Raw genomic sequence first — 19,223 nt, forward strand, 5'->3', positions numbered from 1 at the left:
TGCCTTGTCTGTCCTAAATGCTGAAGCCCAATCCTTTCTGCCTCATTTTGCAAAGTCTGATATTTCAGCAGCTTGAGTTCTCTTTCAGGTTGAAACTAATTTATAAAAGTGAGAATCCTGGAAGGGAATTTTATTGTAATTGGTCTTAAGCTTGGCCAACTTCTGAGACTTCTCCATTTGAAGACAGTGTTTTAAGGGAAATAAACCCAGGCAGAAACCAATGTTGAATTGGTTAAATTTAACCAAGTTAAATTTCACAGCAGTTTTACAGCTTTATTGTACAAGAAAAATGTAATCTTACAATATCACTATTAATAGAGCTCTGATTTTAAGGGTACTGATGCCGCTGTAATTCCACCTGGTTAATCAGGGCATTTATATGTAAACTCTTCAGCAAACTCTTCAACTCTTGCAGTGTGTGCTTTCCACTCCATGCTGCTGTGATGCTGTTGTTGCTGTACTGAAACCTTGAGAAAAGCTGAGTTTTTTTGTTACTTTTGAAGTCACTGTGGTTTTCCTTCATCTTACTGGTAGATTTCTCCCTGTTCCTTTTCTAATGGAGGTTGGTTGTAGCAACCTGGTTTAAAAGAGGGTAGAAGCTGGGCTTTTTTGGTGTGGGTTTTTTGGTGGGTTGCCCCCACCCGGAGTTATTTTTAACACAGTTGAAGTCTGGTGTTTGAAGTGAAAAGTTAAGCATTTTTGGTTACGTGGAATTATTATTTACTTGTTCATTTATTTCCAGACTCGATAGTTTTGTGACATTGTGATCTATGTGCAAGGCAGACAGGAAGGTCTTTCTTAGTCTCATAGTCCTTTATCTTTGGCCTTTGTGAATTCAGAGTAGAGCTCTTCACTCGACATGAGCTGGTGTTACTGCATCTAGCGAGTGTTTGAAGGTTTCCAGGTGGGATCGTATGTACATAATACAGTGAAATACTAGTTTTTCCAAGTGGGGATATTTGCCGTGATGCCTGCTATGGTTGTAGGGATGTTTTCTTTGGACTTTGAAAGCAGACTGCCTCCTCAGAGAGTTTCGGGGTTTATTTTTTTTCAGGCATGAATTAATTTTCTTTCCTCTTGCAATGACCGGCAATGAAGGTGTTTGGCAGGGCCAAATGAAGGTGTTGCACTGTGACAGCCGTACCACTTTGTGGTGCTTCTGGTACAGGGTCTGCCTAGCAGCTGCTGCCAGGACTCAGCACAGGGGATTCAGTTAGGACTGGTGTAAGGCCAAAAAAAAGAAAATTAAGGGCACTAAATTTCAGCAGGGAGCAATTTGGAAAGCAGCAGGAACATCAGAGAGTAAACAGAAAGTGATGATGCAGTGGGGAGGGAGAAGGGAAGAGAAGATGCTTGAGGAATGAAAAGCATCTTCTGTTCCTCGAGCTGGCACGCAGTCAGTTGGAAAATAAAGTGAAAAGCTGCAGAAGTGCTCAAAGGTGGTGAAAATGGTAATTCATGCAGGCTATGAAAAGTGCGAGGTTGTGGGCACGGTGTGTTTTGGCCTTCACGCTCTGTAGGTTTTTAAGGAAGAAACAATCCAGAAAAATATTTTTGAGAGTGGGGGAAAAAGCACTCAAGTGAGGATCAAAACACAAGGTGTGAATTAGGGACAGGCAGGGTCCTTTCTAGAGTTCTCAAGAGTATACTAAGTTATATACATTGCTTGAGAGTAACTCTTTAAGCAACTGTTTTAAATGGATACGAGATGGTGGCGGGTCCAGGTGAGCTGGGAGGCTACCAGGGAGTCCCCAGAGTGGAGAGGCGATGCTGAGGAGAGGGATGAAGCCAGTGGATGCGCATGTGTGCAGTGATGCTGTGCAGAGCTTGCAGCAGGGTCATCTCTGCCTTGGCTGCAGAGAGGAGGCTCCCTGTGATCACCTCTTGTTGCAGCCTGTGGTTGATTCCATAACCCAGGGTTTGCTTTGCCTTGGGAAACTCTCTATTTTTTTTCCATAGGAGTTCATCCCTTCTGGGCATTGTGCACTATAGTATCCTGTGCAGAACCCAGGAGGAGGCGTACACAAAGCTGTGTTACACAAAAAACATATCTGTTAGCAGTAATTCTCATATCATGTAAGAGACTGCTGAAGTTACAGTCAAGCTAGCGTGCGTTGTTCCATCAGCTTATAAACAGGGTGTTTCAGAACAGCTAAGTGCTGCAAGAGGAAGTTGGTAAGTGAGATAAAAGAGCTGTGTCACCTTGGTCTCCAGGGAGGTCAGAAAAATGATGTCGTATCCTTTGCGAAGAGGCTGTTTGAGAAGGGTGCCCACTGAGGTTCAAAAGCATTTTGAGGGTTTATGAGGCTACAGTTAGGTAAATAGCCCAAGAAAAAATAAAAAATACCTGAAGCCAAGATTAGTTAGGACTTTCCCTGACATCATGTACCTGAGACAGGTACATTAAAGTTAAGAGGATGGCTCTGGAGGAAATAGAAGAAAGTATGTCCTCTGGTACCCCTAGGGAGGTGGCTGATGTGTGGGACTACAGTAACTAGCATAAAATAACCTGAAAAGAGGCTAGACAGTTTCTCAAAATTAATTATTTGGGGATACACACCGCCGGGGGTTCTGTGTGGCTAAGATGAACTCAATAGATACATTACTGAGCAACCAGGAAAACATCTCCTCCATGAGCAATATTGAGATGGAGGATTTAGAAGCGCTGAGTAGCTGTGCTGGTGGCACTGGAGGGCATCTCAAAGTGTCTCTCAAAAGAGAATTTTTTATTAACGTGGTACGTACAAGGAAAAGGGAAAAATAATTTCAAAGGGAGAGAATAATTTCAAAGCTGTGTTATCCTCAAGAGGGACAAAGATGGGGAAGGCCAGATTTTCATGTAACTCAAATGGGTTTGCTGTCATTTGTTTTCACCAGGTGAGGATTTGGCACAAAACTGTGGCACAACATAGTGAGCTAAGGGGGCAAAGCAGCATCTTAGCTTGAAATGTGATTAGTTCCTTAATATTACTTATGTAATTTTTAATAATGTATGTTTTCAGGCTAACTCTGATTGTGGTTTGTTGCAGCTGCAGAACATCTCTTTTCACCATTTCATTCTTTTGTGCTTTCATGTCCATTCTGTCTTCTCTTTTCTTTAAATAGCAGCCCTGGAGCAACCATGCAGCTAACAACTGCTGTAGTTTGATTTTGTGTTTTCTTAACTAATTAATATGATCTTCAAAGGATTTGGGTAAAAGCTGTGATTGGAAATAGAAAAGTTTTGGTAAAGGTCTGTGTTGCAGATCTGCTGAACTCCGTTTGGTTAGAGAAGTTAAAACCTAGGAAATCTGGAGTAACTGTTTCCGTATTTTTGTAAAGTGCTTCCTTGATTTTGAAACGGGAGTTCATATAACTGACATTATTTTTTAATAATCTTGAAATAAAAGAATATTTTATAGTAAAGTCAGTATTTGAGAATATGGTACTGAATACAGAGATGCCCTGTTAGTAATCGACTGCTCCATTTGCACACAGCAAGGGGAAATGTATGTAAGGTTTGAGCTTGTGCTTAATAATAAATAGAGCATTTATATTTTAATACCTGTTGATTACTTTGTATTCTTTCAGCGCTATCCAACTGACAAGGCATACTTCATAGCAAAGGAGATCCTTGCTACAGAACGGACGTATTTAAAGGACCTGGAAGTTATTACAGTGGTAAGGGTTTTTAACTTTCTTTAATGCTTTTCCTTTTCTTAACAGATTTGTAATTGTTAATTTGGAAAAACTTGGAATTTCTTCCAGGTAACAGAAGGAAGAAGTCCTATGATAAACTATAACCCATGAGCCATATAGCTGTTACCTTCCTTGTCCTGTAGGTCCTCATGTGGGAGAGCAGATATCTTCTCTGGACTTCTATTGTTAGCTCCAATAGTTACATCACGTGTCATCTTGATGTCTTAAGCAAACTTTCTCTCTGAAAATTGTGAACAGGGACAGCCTAAAAATATTTTGTATTCAGCTTCAATGATAGTCATTGCTGTCAGCTCTGCTTATAATCTAGTCATCATCTCTGCGGTATTCCTTGGGAAGCTTTACTTTTTGTGCCTTCAGATCATGAGAGCAGATGAAAATTGCAAAGGGTATTAAGGTTCCATACGGGTTTGAGGAGTTACGTCTTTTTTTGTTGCTGCTTTTTCTTTCCTCTCCTTTTCCCCTCCTTTCACCCATAGTAGACAAGTGAGTACTTGTTTGGAGGACAGCTTGAGTTTCCAACTCTTTTTCTTTAAGAGCTTTTTGTTCATTTATTCCAGGTTTGAACACTGACTGTTGTGTTTCAATAAGCTATTGTTTTAATTTCATCAAAGAGAAGTTTGAGTCCCTTAATGCTGTATGTCTTCTGTTGAGGTGTTCTCTTTGAGCTCAGTGAGCACCATCTCACTCAAATTCCTCCTACAGGCTTCCCAGCACTTCTCCTAAAAGATGGGGGAACATCTGGCACCTCAGAGGATTTTTGTAATATTCACGTCCCTGCCAGAAAGCAGGGAACTGAAAGTGATAAAAAGTGCAGTGTGTGACACACAACAAGATGTCTCCAGCTACTGAGTAACTTGCACAGGGCTCCAAGTTTTACGAAAGAGCAGTTGTATCTGCACTGAAGTACAAGCAGTGGTGTAACATCAGCTGTGGCAGCCACTTGGTAATTGACTGTAATTTAGAGCCCTTACCAACCATCTCATCACTGCATTAAGAAACATGCTTGTGCCCAGAACCAGTAATAAGCCTCATATTTGTGATGTTTGGCAAGGAAAGAAATTACATCTTTTCATCTTTCCCAGATTATGTCTTCCCTAAATATTTCTCCTTCCTTCCTGCTGTTGCCCTGTGCACACACTTTCTCCTCCCCCATCGCTGCAGGAGCAGAAACCTTTACACTAGCGATTAATTTCTTAAATAGAAAAATTTATCATAATTTATGATTTTTCCGGCAGTGGTTTCGCAGCGCAGTGATAAAGGAGAACGCTATGCCAGAGGGCCTGATGACATTACTCTTCTCTAACATAGACCCAATTTATGAGTTTCATCGAGGCTTTCTGAAAGAGATTGAGCAAAGACTATCGCTCTGGTAAGCATTAATAGTGCAGTACATGGGCAATGATCTAGGGGACCTTTTCCTACGTTCTCCCGTCAAAACCGTACTTAATCTATATTGAAACTGGTATTTCTGCTTAAATAGAATTAAGGAAAAAGTATTTTAATATATTATAGTTTTTAAAAAAAAAACTAAATAAATTTTGCAAAGCCCATTTTTCAAGCACTGCCTTGTACATAATATCCAGTAGCTGTATGAATTCTTCACCAGACCAAGGTTTTTGTAATTACAGAATTGTTTAGGTTGGAAAAGACCCTTACGATCATCGAGTCCAACTGTTAATATAACCTATGTTGTCTCTCTAGCCTTAGAAAAGAGAAGAAACACAAGGTCAAAAAAATAACGTGTGTTTTTTTTCAATACCTTCCAGTTAATGAATCTCCAGGTGAAAATCTAGGAAATGCTTTTTGGTAATTAAGATTAGAGTTCAGTTCTTGCAGCACAATTTATTTCAAAGAGCATGTCTTTAGTCTTTTAACCTTTGTACTACTTTCTCCTGACCTGAGATGTAATATATGAGAATCTATTTACCATTCAAAAGGAGGTGGTTAACGTAAACTAAGTACAAACAAAAATAAGTTCAGATGGGATTATGTTATGACATTTATTCAGAAGTCTGAGAGGTTAAACTCCAAAATAGACTTTCACACAAATTCATTTCTATTCCTTTCTCAGTTTTCTAAGCATGGCTTTATGTTTGTTATTTTATGCAGCTTCCATGTTTACTGTACCAAGTTTTCAACCTGAACAATGAAATGGGAATGTCAAGTGGCTAAAAATGGATAGAGGAGGCATTAATATTAGTACTGCTTCCCTTAATTTTACTAAAACAGTCCATAAAATACACAGGTACCCGGGAAGCGTTTCTTAAAGATTATGTCTTGAAGTACAGGGGAAGGTGGAGGGAGGAAATTGAAATTTCTTGATCTCCCATGTACTGCTCCTTCTTATTTCATCTCCTTATGTGTGTTTCAGGGAAGGAAAAACCAATGCTCACATGAAAGGAGATTATCAACGCATTGGAGATGTCATGCTCAGGAATATGCATACTCTAAAGGTAGATAAAGGATTAAAATAATGGAATCTCAGGATTGTTGAGTCATTTTTTCCTTTTGTCAAGGATGAGAGTTCAAGGTTTAGTATTTCCACTAAACTTGAAGTGACTTGCAAACAATTATTGTTGATGAACAGATTAAAAGGAAAACATAATAAAATATTTACAGCAAGGCTTTATACCACTGTTGCTTATTTAACCACCTACATTTACCTTGAGAAAAGGTTGTTTGTTATTGGTTATTCAGCAGAAGGCAAAGAAAAATTATATCATTAGCTTCTCCGTCTCTCCTATATTTGCACAACTTGAACTCTCCCCTATGGAGACACTGTTTCATAAGGTTGTTTAATTCCAAAATATAATTTTTTTTTTAACTGCAGAGTAGTCTATTCTGAAATGAAATCACCTTTATTTGGAGTAGAGTGCCTTCATGGGACAGTTACACTTGTGCTGTAGTAGTGGAGTAATTATTCCATTAAAACCAGTGGCTTGAATGGGAGTGCAGAAGTGTGTGACTGCTATCCCAGCAGGCATAGGTGTAGTGCTGCACAGACACCTATTTTGATCCGGACTAGGAGCTGCCTGCCAGTTTCTTCAATAGATAAACCTAGATGAGACAACCCTCTCAGCATGCTTCTGCCTGTCCTAACTTGAAAAAAGTCAGTAATTGACAAGAATTGTCTTAGAATGGCAAAGTATTAACGGGTGGTGCTACAGGCTGTTCTCATCAGAGGCACGGCTGTGGTAAATAGTTAACAGAGGACAACCAAGCAAATATTTTTATTTTTAATACTGGTTGGTTTTTTTTTTTAATGAAGCCATTGAAACATAAAATGTTGTTAATGCTATTTTTGTCGATATTTATGACAATATATGCAGTCTTGGATTATATAATCATGGTCAGAGACAGAAGCAGAGAGGGGAGTGCATGTTTTTCTTATTCACTGTGAGATCTATTAAAGACTGTTTTCCTTTGATCTGAGTAATTTTTTGTACCATTCAACAGGAGTTTACCAGTTATCTGCAGAAGCATGATGAGGTCCTGACAGAACTGGAGAAAGCAACTAAACGCCTAAAGAAGCTGGAAGTGGTTTATAAGGAGTTTGAGCTGCAGAAGGTTTGCTACCTGCCCTTCAACACGTTTCTGCTCAAACCAATCCAGAGACTGTTGCACTATAAGTTGATCCTGGGGAGACTTTGCAAGCACTACACGGCAGAGCACCGGGACTTTGCAGATTGCCAGAGTGAGTGAGCACTCAGCTGTATATGTGCTAGGCAGAAACCTATTCCCATGTACATACAAAATTTTGCCTGTACCCCGGGGGGGACAAGCGTCACATTACACTTTTTCTCCATTCAGGACCTCTCTGACTCTCGCAGAGTCTCCTGTGCGAAATACACAGGAACTTGATTTAGATTGCTGAAAACACAACTGCTTAGTGAATACTGTAATTTAAATATCATGGAAAAAAACCAGATTATACCAAGTAGAACAGCATAAAACTGGCAGGAGGCAGCTTAATTGAAAAAAAATGTTTAGCTTACATTTTAAAATTAACTTTGTTTTTCTTTAAGGTTTTTGGTACCAGGTTTCACTACTCTCCTACCGTGCTCTGGTTCAGGACTCTGAAGCATTCTGCAATAGATAGAAAATTGCCTTAACTGCTAGTTTGGAAAATGCAAAAGATGACTTCGATGTAGACTGTTCTCTTTGCATAGAATGAATGCTTTTTCTGGCATTCCAGAAAGTGTTTTTCTCATGGTAATCTTGATGGATCTTAATGTTTCAACCATAGCTGGAAAATTAGTCCTTTTCTTGTCCCCTTTTTTAGCAGAGAAGAAAGTAGGTTTTTTAGGAACTCTTCGTCATTTATAAGTAAGAATGTGACAAAAAAGAATTGCTTTGTAGTGTCAAAAGCTTGCATAGTAAATTCCATTCATTTATAAAGTAATCTTTGGCAGAAATAGTTGGCTTTAATTTTTTAATTTACTTTTGGCTACGTGGTAAATACTTTTTATATGCACAAAATCTGAGATATGCCATAATCTCCAGAAGCATAGGAAGCGCTATGAAGTTCCTTGCTAGTCTCCATTTTGCCCCTAAGTAGCTATAAAATATGCTTTAAGTTGGCAGTTGGACTAGACGATCGTTGTAGGTCCCTTCCAACTGAACTATTCTGTCCTATTCTAAATCTGGCTATAAATTTCAGATTCAGTTTTCCAGGGATAAAATTGGTGGCGTGGGTTTGTCTGCTCTGTTCTGATCCCCTCAGTGCCATTTTCCTTACAGATGCGCTGAAAGAAGTCGTAGAAATGACGTCTCAGCTGCAGCACAGTCTCATCCGCCTGGAGAATTTCCAGAAGCTGACAGAGCTGCAGCACGACTTGATTGGTATAGATAATCTCACAGCACCCGGTAGGGTAAGTACCTTTGCTTAGTTTTTAGAGCCTTTATTGGTTTTATTGCCAAGGAAGTGCCTTTCAAGCATGTATTTGCCATCACTGCCTCTCTGTTTTATGGAATGACTGTAAAGGCTTTGTATAATTGTTTTCATAGCACATAGTACACAGACCCATGGACGTCTTGGTGATGTCCTAGGGAATAGATCAAAAATGCTTCTGGCTACAGTTTGGTGTTTCCAGTACAGCAGATACTGAGTATGCTGGGATACGGTGCTTTGTGTTTGAGTGGGAAGCGGTATGTCACGTACTCAATAGGAAATCCGTTACCAGGTCTGCTTATGTCTGGCTGATGCAATCTCTGTCTGTGGACTGAGACTGTATGGAGAACGTAGTGATGGTGAGAGCCATGTCACTGGGCAAAACTGGTATCGGTGAGAGACTGTTTCTAGGAGTTTGTTTAGCTCCTGCTTGGTTTTTTGTTTCTTTGTTTTTGATAGATATACTGAGCATAAGTACAGGAGCATCGCATATGCTTTTGGGATGCTATGGCAATCACTGCGGTGGGATGTAAGTGTAATAGGTGAACTGCTGGTGTCCAACAGGAACTCTGCTCCTTTTTCCTTCTCTTGCTTCATTGATTTAAATGCTGGCTGTAGTAAGGAGCCGATTCATGTTACAAAATAGAAGGAAAGGTGTCATCTGGTGTTTAACAAATCTGTTAGTGATCATTGCTGGGCACCGATCAACACCTGTATACTCTGGGATGAAAAAAAGGAACGATTAAAATTCTCTATGTTTGGGAAAGATCAAGCTTTGTCTAACTTCTTATTTTCTGCTGCAGGAGTTTATCCGGGAAGGTTGCTTGTACAAACTCACTAAGAAGGGTTTACAGCAGCGGATGTTCTTTCTGGTGGGTGTTGCTTCTGGTTTTCATAAACCCAAAGTCTTCAAGATAAAGTTGTTGTGAAAGTGTGTTTTCATGTGCTTGTGATGAAAATCGGCAATTGTAACTGAAAACTCACTCTGAGGGATTTTTAGATAGAGCATGACTGTGACAATACTGTCTGTTCAGTTTGCTTCCTTAATGGCACATAGTTTTAACAGAATTTAAAAAATTAATTGCCTCTCTTGTAAGTAAACAAAAGAGTAGTTTTAAGGAAAGTAGGCCGAATTGACTGAGAAATGGTGTTTGTTCATGCATCTACAGTGGTCTTTAAACAACAGTTTTTTAAAAAGATGTAAAAAAATACTTGGCCCTACCTGCTGCCTTCACAATGTTGATTGTATTCTTCCTGCCTTTTTCAGTTCTCAGATATGTTACTGTACACAAGCAAAGGGGTTACAGGGACAAATCAATTCAAAATTCACGGACATCTTCCTCTGCATGGCATGTTGGTAAGTGGTTTCAAAGTTGCATCACAGCATTAAGGAAATGACTTTGCCTGAGGCAAATGTTGAGGCATTCCTTCAGGGCACGAGGACCAAAGCCACAAGCTGCTCCCAGGCCAGTGACAGCAGCCTGCAGTGCTGCTGGCCGTGGACTGGACCTTCACATGCCCCAGCCTGTGTGTCAAACAAAGACTTGTCTGCAGGCGATAAGCTTATTCCTTCCATTGCATTAGCAAAACAGCTGGCGCACGCCCTTTTGACCATTCATTTTCATGTTGCTGTGAGAGGCTGATCTGGAAACAGAGATTTGTCCTGGCATTTTACCCCTGTGCACACACCTAGGCATGTAATCAGTCCTCCTGTCTTCTCACCCCCCTATTCTAATGGGACTGTTCTTTCTGTGTTTGATTTGCAGCTGATAGTGCTCGACCCACCGGTAAGTAATAAGCTGAATCCTGCTCAGAACCCTCCTTTTCTTGCCCCGTTGGATGTGGCACTCTGCTGCTAGAGATGCGGCAGTAGAAACGCACGATATAGATTACTGCATAGAGCCAAAATAGACTTGAAGTAGGTGGTATTCATAAAAGAGTAGCTGTTTTGCACTTATTGCAACCGGGTTGTGATCATATTGTGATTCAAATTCCTAGCCAGCCAAGGAGGACGGTTTTAGTGTTTGTCAGTCACTGAGTAGTGATGAGATAAACCTTTTCTTTTTCTGCAGGTGGAGGAGAGTGAGAATGAATGGGCTGTCCCACACTGCTTCACCATCTATTCAGCACAAAAAACCATAGTGGTGGCAGCAAGGTAACGTTTATTTTCCTCAAATGCCTGTAGGTTTGATAGATACCTTCTCCAAAGAGTTACTGTTTGATTGTGTGGTGCAGAGCCAGGGGGGTGTTTCATGTGTCCTCTGGAAAGCATGTCTTCAAAACAAAAACACAGGACACTTCACAACTCCTTTATCAGTGTTGTGTTTTGGGAAGGAGTAGTTTATCTCACTGAACGGTGTGTTATTAAACATACAGCAGCAGCAATAACATTGCCATTGTATTGTTTTTTAGTTAGCTGAGTTGTCAGTGTCATCCTTTAAACAACTGCTATAAAGCAGGAGACAAAACCAGATCTAAACGTACAAATATTTTAGAGACCCAAAAAGAATTAAAATCCAGAACATGCAAATGGATGTAAGGAGGGGAGAGTTCCTGCATGGATCTCATGGAGGAAGCTGGGAAGGGAGAGGAAAAACTAAAGGCTGGCTTGGAGAGAAAACCAATCTCTTTTCTGTGTAACTTGTCCCGGTGCAACGGGTTTGGCACCTTTTTTTACTTTATAGCTGAAATATACTTAGGATGCCTACTACACCTATTCTCTCAGGATCAGCTTTAGGAGGTTTTGTTCCTCTGCAGGTCTCCTAAAAGACAGCTGGAGTATGCTAAAAATGTAGGATGGGAGCACTAAAATTCGACCTTAAATTTATAGGTTTTTTTACTGCTTGATAACCTGTTCTTGAAAAATAACCATTACTGAACATTTATAAATCAGGTATGTAGTGGTACAGGAGCCAGTACTTTTGGTATGCAGACGTATTCAGCAAGCAAAACTTTTTTTTTTATTCCAGCCTAACACCTGAAAATGTCAATTATTTTTAAGATAAACCATTTCTCAGCAGCTGCGAATCAAAAAAAGTGCTTGAAAGGTTCTTGGATCTGGAAAAATAAATACAATTTTTACCTTGTCAGACGTAGCTCAAAGGTTGTTGTTTTTCTTGTTACCTCTCCCTACCTGTCAAAAAAAAAAATTGCTGCCGGGCTTAGACCGTGCATGGAATTTTCAGTCTGAATTAAAAACTTTCAGAAAAAAGAGATGACTATCAAAAAAAGTCCCACAGACCCTCCCAAGCAAACACAAGAGCGTGTAACTGTGTGTGGCACTTCAGACAACAATTGTGCACACAGGGAGTGTAGCCAGAGGTAAAAAAGAAATGACACGGCCATGTGGCCATGTCTAAAGGAAAACCTTATGCTCTTGAATGCTGATGGATATAGATAACGCGTATATGAGCTGTAAAGCTCTTACCCTGTAATCATGGCATGAGCCATGTAACCTGTAATGGAAACTGTGTGGGATGAAAGAAGTCCTCATCTTCCTGCATGCTGTGTTTTACTTGCTTGAGATGTAAGGTAAATCCTATATCCCCTTTAAAAGATGTGCTGTCTTTCAGGTTGCTTTTTATCCTTCGAAAAAATAATTTCCAGTATGGTCGTACCACCCATCTCCAAAATGCTTTTTGGAGTGAAAACATGATTTCATGTTTGAAATAACCCATCAGCTATAAAGCTCTCTGTATGAAGAACAGCGATGGCCTAGACCACATAATTCCTGTTCTGAGTCCAATAGCTCCAGAGGGGGATATTATGTGGCCCTCTGGCTGTCTATTCATTCTCTTTGCTGTAAAGTCCAAGTTTTTTATGATTTTTAGTCTTGTTTCAAGGCTTGAAAGTAGAGGTGAGGGCTGTATGAGGTCAGCTTCCTGTCTGGAAAGCTCATGCTTTGGAGGAATTTTTGTTATTTTTATTTATTTAATGGAAAGGGACTGCTCCTTTTATCGGGCAGTGGCTTGTGCCTTCCTTCAGCAAACTTGCACTCTGCCATGGCTCCAGGCTGGGGTGGTCTCCATTCGCACCATTTGTCTTGCAGTACCCGCCTGGAGATGGGGAAGTGGATGGAAGACCTAAACATGGCAATTGAAATGGCCAAGAAATCTACTGAGAAATCTGGCATGCTTCTGGAAAACTCAGTATGCAATCGCTCTAACAGTAAGTGGTGTTTCCTGCCTTCTTGAAAAGCATCAGTTGTCATGTCCTTTTCATTTTTTCCTATTGTGAATTTGATGACATAGATGGAGTGTTTTTATAATTCATACAGTAATGGAGAATTATTTGCTTTTCTTTTGTTTTAATCAAAAGAAATGTGCTTGTCTTCCTAGACTGATGTTCCTGGTAGCTTTAAATGCAGCAGAGATGCTCCAGTTGCAGAATTGTTAATTTTAAAGGTCCTTATTCATCTGTTACATAGATTTTTCTCAGTTTAACCATGTAGTGTATTTTCTGTCCAGAAATTTGGTGTCTTTGGAGATCAGCAAGTTCTTTTATAGCCCAGTATTCTTGTGCCTGTCTCTGGTGGTGGTATGGATGTGCTGAAACATGTAGTATCCCTTCATGGAGCACTTCTTCCTATTCCTCACTAAGAATCGACTGAAGATGAAGTGTGGGGATTTTTTTTTTGTTGTTTTACACAGTATTGAGTCAGCTGCCCCAAGTAGAGCTGAGTAATGAAAGACACAATGATCTGCTCTGAGTGGCCTTTAGAAACTGTGTAATAAATTCAAGTTGACATATTTTAAAACTGGATCATTGCAAGAGAAAACAATTTTTCTCAGGAATCCCTGCTTCTCTTGCTCTTTGTATTGCACATTTTTCTTAAACTGCTGCTGAATTCTCCTCCCCCCAGGATCCTCTGATGAGGTCTCTCTAGAACAGGAGTCCGAAGATGACATACACTCTTCTCATAGCTCCTTGGACAGGCAGAGCCACCACCGTGCCAACACAACCATGCACGTGTGCTGGTACCGCAACACGAGCGTCTCCATGACTGACCACAGTGTGGCTGTTGAGGTACCCGCAGGGCGCAGCTCTCACGTCTCACTCTGTCTGTCCTGGCTTGCTTGGCCACCGCTCGGCCTCCACTCCATCTCCCATTTTGCCTTGGCAGCATCTCTGCGTCCGTGGGAGAGCATGGGCCATTAAAAGGCTGCTGCATGCTTGCCCTCCTCTGTGCATGTTTGTGTGTCTGCATACACACGCTCTGCTCTCCTCGCAGCAAGGCTTTGCTTCGGCAAAGGCACTGAAAGAGGGAAATTTTAAAGGAAACCCAGGATATCCTAGGACTGAATTGTTCCTTTGGGTTTCATCAACCTTGCTGGAGGATAAGTTATTTATCCATGATATTTTCCTTTAGAGATTGACTCTGCTGTACTGAGGTCTGGTTAGCTACTGTACTGCACCTAGAATTAAGAAGAGTGCATTAAGCTCAGTGGGAATATGACTTCTCTGCCCTTCCCTCGCTGGCAGGGGTGAGCAGCAAGAATTAGGAAGTGCCATTTTACGGCACTGTTGTGTTATGCTGAACAGAGATTTATTATGTGCCCGCTGAGCTGCTGTTACCTCAGGTCTTACTACTCGGCATGGCTTGATGCAGCACTGGTGGCATCTTTTGGTACTGAATCCTGCAGATTTCAAGACAGATGTCTGTTCAGCGCTCCTTATGCAGAGTGCTGCTTGCCACCGGCACTATGGTTTCACTTTAGGCAGCAGTTTGGCAAGATCAGTTGGGTAGGACACCTTCCTGCAGGCTGGCATGCTTGGAAGACTTCCAGAAGTGGGAAGGACCCTTCCTAGACAAACAGAAATGGGGCAGGGTGCTGCATCCGTGTGTTTGTACCTTCCTACCTTCCCTCCCCTGCTGTTAAGGCACTTTTTGTTTAATGGAAGGAGTTAAAAGCTGGGCACTGAAGCTCCTGGGTTTTCGTGATATAGAGAGCATATCAATCAGTTCAGTAAAGGAAGTCCTATAGATGTTACCTTGGCTTAGACTCCAAAAGTTGGGCACTTTAGCTGGCACAGAAAGTGGTTTCTATCGGAGGGGACAAGCCTTCCTTTCCCTGCCGATACCCTTGTGAAAGGCACCATCTTGCTGTTCTGTATCCGGATAATGAGACCTCCTTGCTACAGACTCTGGGATTAAAGGTGTGAGTTCTTGCAGCTCCCTCTCGCTTTGATCTGTTCCATGTTCTAATACCATCATTTTTTTTCACAATCCATTTTCCTTTAACAGACGCCTTTCTTGCATCACTTCTCTTATCCTAATGTTCTGTTTTTCTCTTTCTCTTTTCTTTGCTCAGTTTTCTGCTCTCTTGCTGTTTCTCCAGAGCTTCCTCCTCGCTATTTGCTGGGCCAGGCCCAACGGCCCAACACAGTCACCCATGTTTGTTGGTACCGGAACCAGAGCCTATCCCTGTCTGATTACCTGTGCATGATCCAGGTAAAAATGCCTCTCAAGTTCACTGGTGGGGAGGAGCCATGGGATGCCAAGAAAAATGTACTGCTGCTCACTTCGTAATTGCTCAGGGAGCCCACATGTGCTGGTGTGAGGATGCCCCAGCCAGCCAGCAGCAGAGTTGTAATGTTGCCTTGTTGATACAGGATTTCCTCCTGTTTATGCTTCCCAGAATGGTTCTCTATGTAATTCTGCTGCATATCCTGTCTTTTTCTCTAATTACAAAATCCACTTGCTGTCATTCCATGCCGTAGGTTTCCTTATCTCGCTGCACAAGCGCTCGGTGACTCTGACTCCAAGGCATCAATGTTCAACTTCCCTGCTTGCCATGCCAGGCTTGGCTTCGCGTAGCTGCCACATACAGCTTGTCCACAACTCTGGCATCCTTTGTTTCCTCTTCTGCTTTATTTTCCTTCTCACACAGTGTGTTCTACGTGGTTTTTCTGCATGTAAAAAAGGGTGGCTAAAGGGATGGGTGCCCTTGTGGCTGTCACCGTTCCTCTGACCGTAGGCTGCAGAGGAGAGCGGTCGCTGGAGGGATGAGTTGGTGCAGCACCCTCCTGTGCGCTGCCTGAAACTGCGCTGAGATGCGACGAGTGCTTAAACATAAAGGGGAACTTGCTATTAGTGGAGAGAAGTCACTCACTTGTTCATAAGTGGATGGTTGTGAATTAGTGAAGATACAAAGTCCTTCAGTCACCATGTGAAATATCTGGGAGGTCTTTTACAACACGGGAGCAAGTGCAGGAGCAGTTACAGCAGGCAGCTTCAAGCTTTTTACCTGCAGCAGCTGTCGTTTTTTTTCTGAAGGACAGTGACCTGTGGTTTCATGGTAGGTTTTTGGGGTTTTTTTTTCCATTCTGTGCTAGAACCAGCTCTCTGGATACTTGCTGAGGAAGTTCAAGAACAGCAACGGCTGGCAGAAACTGTGGGTCGTCTTCACCAACTTCTGCTTGTTCTTCTACAAAACACACCAGGTGAGCAAACGTAGCTGAGGGGACTGCATTTGGGGTGTCGGGGGGAACCTGGAGGTCCTTGGCTTTCTGCTCTGGGTGCAGCTCACTGCTATTTGAAGGAGAGTAACAAGTGGAAGAGGAGGTAGTTCATAACGAAGCCAATCTCTGTAAGGCCACAGGCCCTTCTTGCAGAATTTAATCAGTATTTCCAATTCTGTTAATGATACTGACCTTCTGTGGGTGAGGGGGAAAATGTCTCTTCAGGCAGTGACTAATGGAGGTGAGGGAATGGCAGCCTTTGGTCAGTCTCTGTCCGTTTCTCTCCCTGCTGGGCTTCAGCACAGTTAAACAGGCATCGGGGATTTTTGTGCCCATGGTGCATTCAGCGCCTGCTTGGTAACGAACTGTGCTGCAGTGCAACCTGTGCCTTTTCATCTTATTAACCCAATAAACTGGGTTTATTTTATTCAGGCTTCTTGCCTTGAGGGTACATTTCTTTTGGGAGGGATATTTTAACTTTTGTGTCGGATCTGTGCTTGGAGTTCCAGAGAGAGGTGCGGAGGGGGAAGGGAGGAGCCCAGGAGGCAGTGACAGGCAGGGGAATAGAAGGAAATAACTCTATAAGAATAGTGAGAGGAGTTGGGGGAAGGTTTCATTATAAGCTATCAGAGGCCTCGCAAAAGATAAAGGCTGCTCCTCCTCCCGTTCTCTCCTAAACAAAAATATAAAGACCTTACCTGTACAGTACAAAAGAGTGAGTGTGCATTGGGATGAACTGTGTGGCGGGGGATGCCTCACACTAAGGGCTGGGCTATTGGGCTGTTCCAGGACGATTATCCCTTGGCCAGTCTCCCACTGCTTGGCTATGCAGTCAGCTCCCCTGTAGAGGCAGACGGCATTCAGAAGGATTATGTCTTCAAGCTGCAGTTCAAGTCCCATGTGTATTTCTTCAGGGCTGAGAGCAAATATACCTTTGAGAGGTAATTTTCCTGTTTTCTCTGTCTGTCTTGGTATATAACATGCTCTTAACTCACTGGTTCATCATCCAGAGCCCTCTCTTTCCTCCTGACTACCTCCTAGTCTGAGTGACCTTATAGCACATTCTCAGTAATAAAGTTCTCTTCCTCTTCCTACTGATGATGTTTGGAGATCCCTCCTCTGCCAGAACCATCGTCCTTGTGGGGGAGAGCTGGTGGTTACACCTAGAGCTGTAGGCTCTGCTTTTGTCTCAGGAGCCTGGGGCTTCCTTGGAGCTGAGGAGCAGCGCGGGTGGAAGGGCTGTGAGATGCTCAACCCCACTAGGTCTTGGGAGTCAGATTTCTAGGTTAATGAGAGTTCTGATAAGAATACTTTTTTTTTTTTTCTGCTTAGTCTCTGGAAACAGGAGTTATAACACAAGGCTGAGAGCAACAAGTGCAGTGCTGCTTTTCACTTTACTGCTTTCTCTATAATTATGTTTAGCAGCGCTGTTAGGGGCTTCCACACATGGTCCAAAGTGAGTCATGTTTAAAATGCATCACCTACAAAACTTTGCTATTATGTTAGCTGTTGAAAACCCTTGCATTGTGTTCTGCCTTGCAGGGTAGTATTGGTTGTTGTGGAGTGTGGTTGTATTGAGAAGGTGTCACATACTCTCCCAAGGAAGGAGAAAGTATCACACACTTGTGAGCAATGTACATATCAGCTACCCAAGACAGCAGAGTTGTGCTCTTCAATCCACTGGTCTCATGTAGTGATTTCAAGGAAAAAATGTCTAATTCACAATGGATGTTTGTCTTGCTTTTTTCACTGTTGCTTTGCTTTCTTCCATATGAGCAAGTCTGTTACATAATTTATTGTAAGAAAAGCAATCCATTGACTAAGGAAAATTTTTGTCAGCCTGTCCTTCTTGGTAAACACTTTCTGTACACTTACAAGAGAATACAGTGTGCTCTCATAAGAGCTGTCTGGAGCTCAAAGCGCTGTAGAGCTGTTACTTGGACAGGCAACCATGTTGTGCAGTGTATTTACTACATCTCAAGCTATTGATTTGAAGAGTTAGTTTCCTAAAAGAATTGTAAAAGAAAGGTAGAAGATGGATGTTTTGTGAGGTTTGGTGAAAGGGGTACAGCTCATAACCAAAGGACAAGATTATGCATCTGTGAATGAGGGATTGAGCATTTCTCATGTTCTTCCTTGCCAGGTGGATGGAGGTGATCAAGAGAGCCACCAGCTCTCCAGCCAGGTCGAGCCTGCTGCTTCCAAAGGATGAGAAGGACAGTCACACAGACTGAAGCGGGCCAGAGCTGGATCTCTGCTGTAAACATCAACAAAAGAGGCAGGTGGAAACAGGAGTCTCTGGAGTTGATAAAGCAAAGAACCAGGAGGCTCATTTCCACCTCGTATGGAAAGTGGGAGCAAGGGAGTTGCAGAGGGGATCACATCCATTCCCAAGGGTATGGAAGAGGGTCAATTCTGTTCCAGTTGAACCTACTTAGAGAGAACCTAACAACCGCAGAGCTCCGGTGTGCACACATCGTGGAAGGTTTATTGTTCTGGTTGTACCTGTACAGTAACACCCTTGCCTGCCCTGAAGGCAAATGACACCTTGTTTTTACATTTTGACTGGATGGTCAGCACATATGGGAGAAAAATAGCAGCTGTCTGGTGCGAATGGCTCACAGCTGCTGGTGCCAGGGCTTGCTGGCTCCCAGAAGTTCCCTTCCCCTGATGCTCGGCATGGCTGGCTATACAACTGCTGTCTTGCTGCTGTTAACGTCAACCTGCTGGCACAGTTGTCTCAGACTAACAGGGGATCCACAGATGCATTTGCTTAAACACAGTTCATTTTGAACAGAAACCGCAGGTCTCATAGGACAACCCTGCTCTTTGGAAACTGCCACAGCAGCAATTTCCAGGTGAAGCGGGAGGACTGAACCTCTGCTAAGCTGTTGAGGTTTCGGTATATTGTGGGTTGGTACAGGTAGGGTGCATGGTTTTTCCTCTGAACTCTGCTATGGCGCATGCTGAGAGGGTCAATCGCTATACTCATATCACAGCTCCAGAGTTTCTTTATCCTGTAGTAGACATTACTTAATGCATGGGATGGCAAACACACTCTCCACCCTGATTTGGGTCATGTTTTCAAGGCATTTAAGCAATATGGGAGAACAAGCTTCTCTGAAAGTCACCGTTACTTGTGCTTGTGTCATGCAAAGACTTCTGAAAATCC

General features: G+C 42.2%; 1 protein-coding gene across 1 annotated transcript in view; it reads left to right on the forward strand.

The window, feature by feature from the left end:
• FARP2 (FERM, ARH/RhoGEF and pleckstrin domain protein 2) overlaps nucleotides 1-18,411 on the forward strand; it is a 78,063-nt gene extending 59,652 nt beyond the window's left edge. Inside the window, exons 15-27 of the mRNA XM_009284228.2 lie at nucleotides 3,571-3,660; nucleotides 4,935-5,068; nucleotides 6,071-6,152; nucleotides 7,156-7,393; nucleotides 8,440-8,570; nucleotides 9,394-9,462; nucleotides 9,858-9,947; nucleotides 10,663-10,745; nucleotides 12,639-12,757; nucleotides 13,452-13,615; nucleotides 15,926-16,033; nucleotides 16,841-16,992; nucleotides 18,195-18,411. Of these exons, the coding sequence (XP_009282503.1) occupies nucleotides 3,571-3,660; nucleotides 4,935-5,068; nucleotides 6,071-6,152; nucleotides 7,156-7,393; nucleotides 8,440-8,570; nucleotides 9,394-9,462; nucleotides 9,858-9,947; nucleotides 10,663-10,745; nucleotides 12,639-12,757; nucleotides 13,452-13,615; nucleotides 15,926-16,033; nucleotides 16,841-16,992; nucleotides 18,195-18,285 (1,551 nt within the window). The 3' untranslated portion in view covers nucleotides 18,286-18,411. The remainder of the gene's footprint in view (nucleotides 1-3,570; nucleotides 3,661-4,934; nucleotides 5,069-6,070; nucleotides 6,153-7,155; nucleotides 7,394-8,439; nucleotides 8,571-9,393; nucleotides 9,463-9,857; nucleotides 9,948-10,662; nucleotides 10,746-12,638; nucleotides 12,758-13,451; nucleotides 13,616-15,925; nucleotides 16,034-16,840; nucleotides 16,993-18,194) is intronic.
• The last annotated feature ends 812 nt before the right edge of the window (nucleotides 18,412-19,223 follow it).

Source organism: Aptenodytes forsteri, unplaced genomic scaffold (genome assembly GCF_000699145.1).
Source record: "Aptenodytes forsteri isolate BGI_AS27 unplaced genomic scaffold, ASM69914v1 Scaffold647, whole genome shotgun sequence".
In the NCBI taxonomy this organism is placed as follows: Eukaryota; Metazoa; Chordata; class Aves; order Sphenisciformes; family Spheniscidae; genus Aptenodytes; species Aptenodytes forsteri.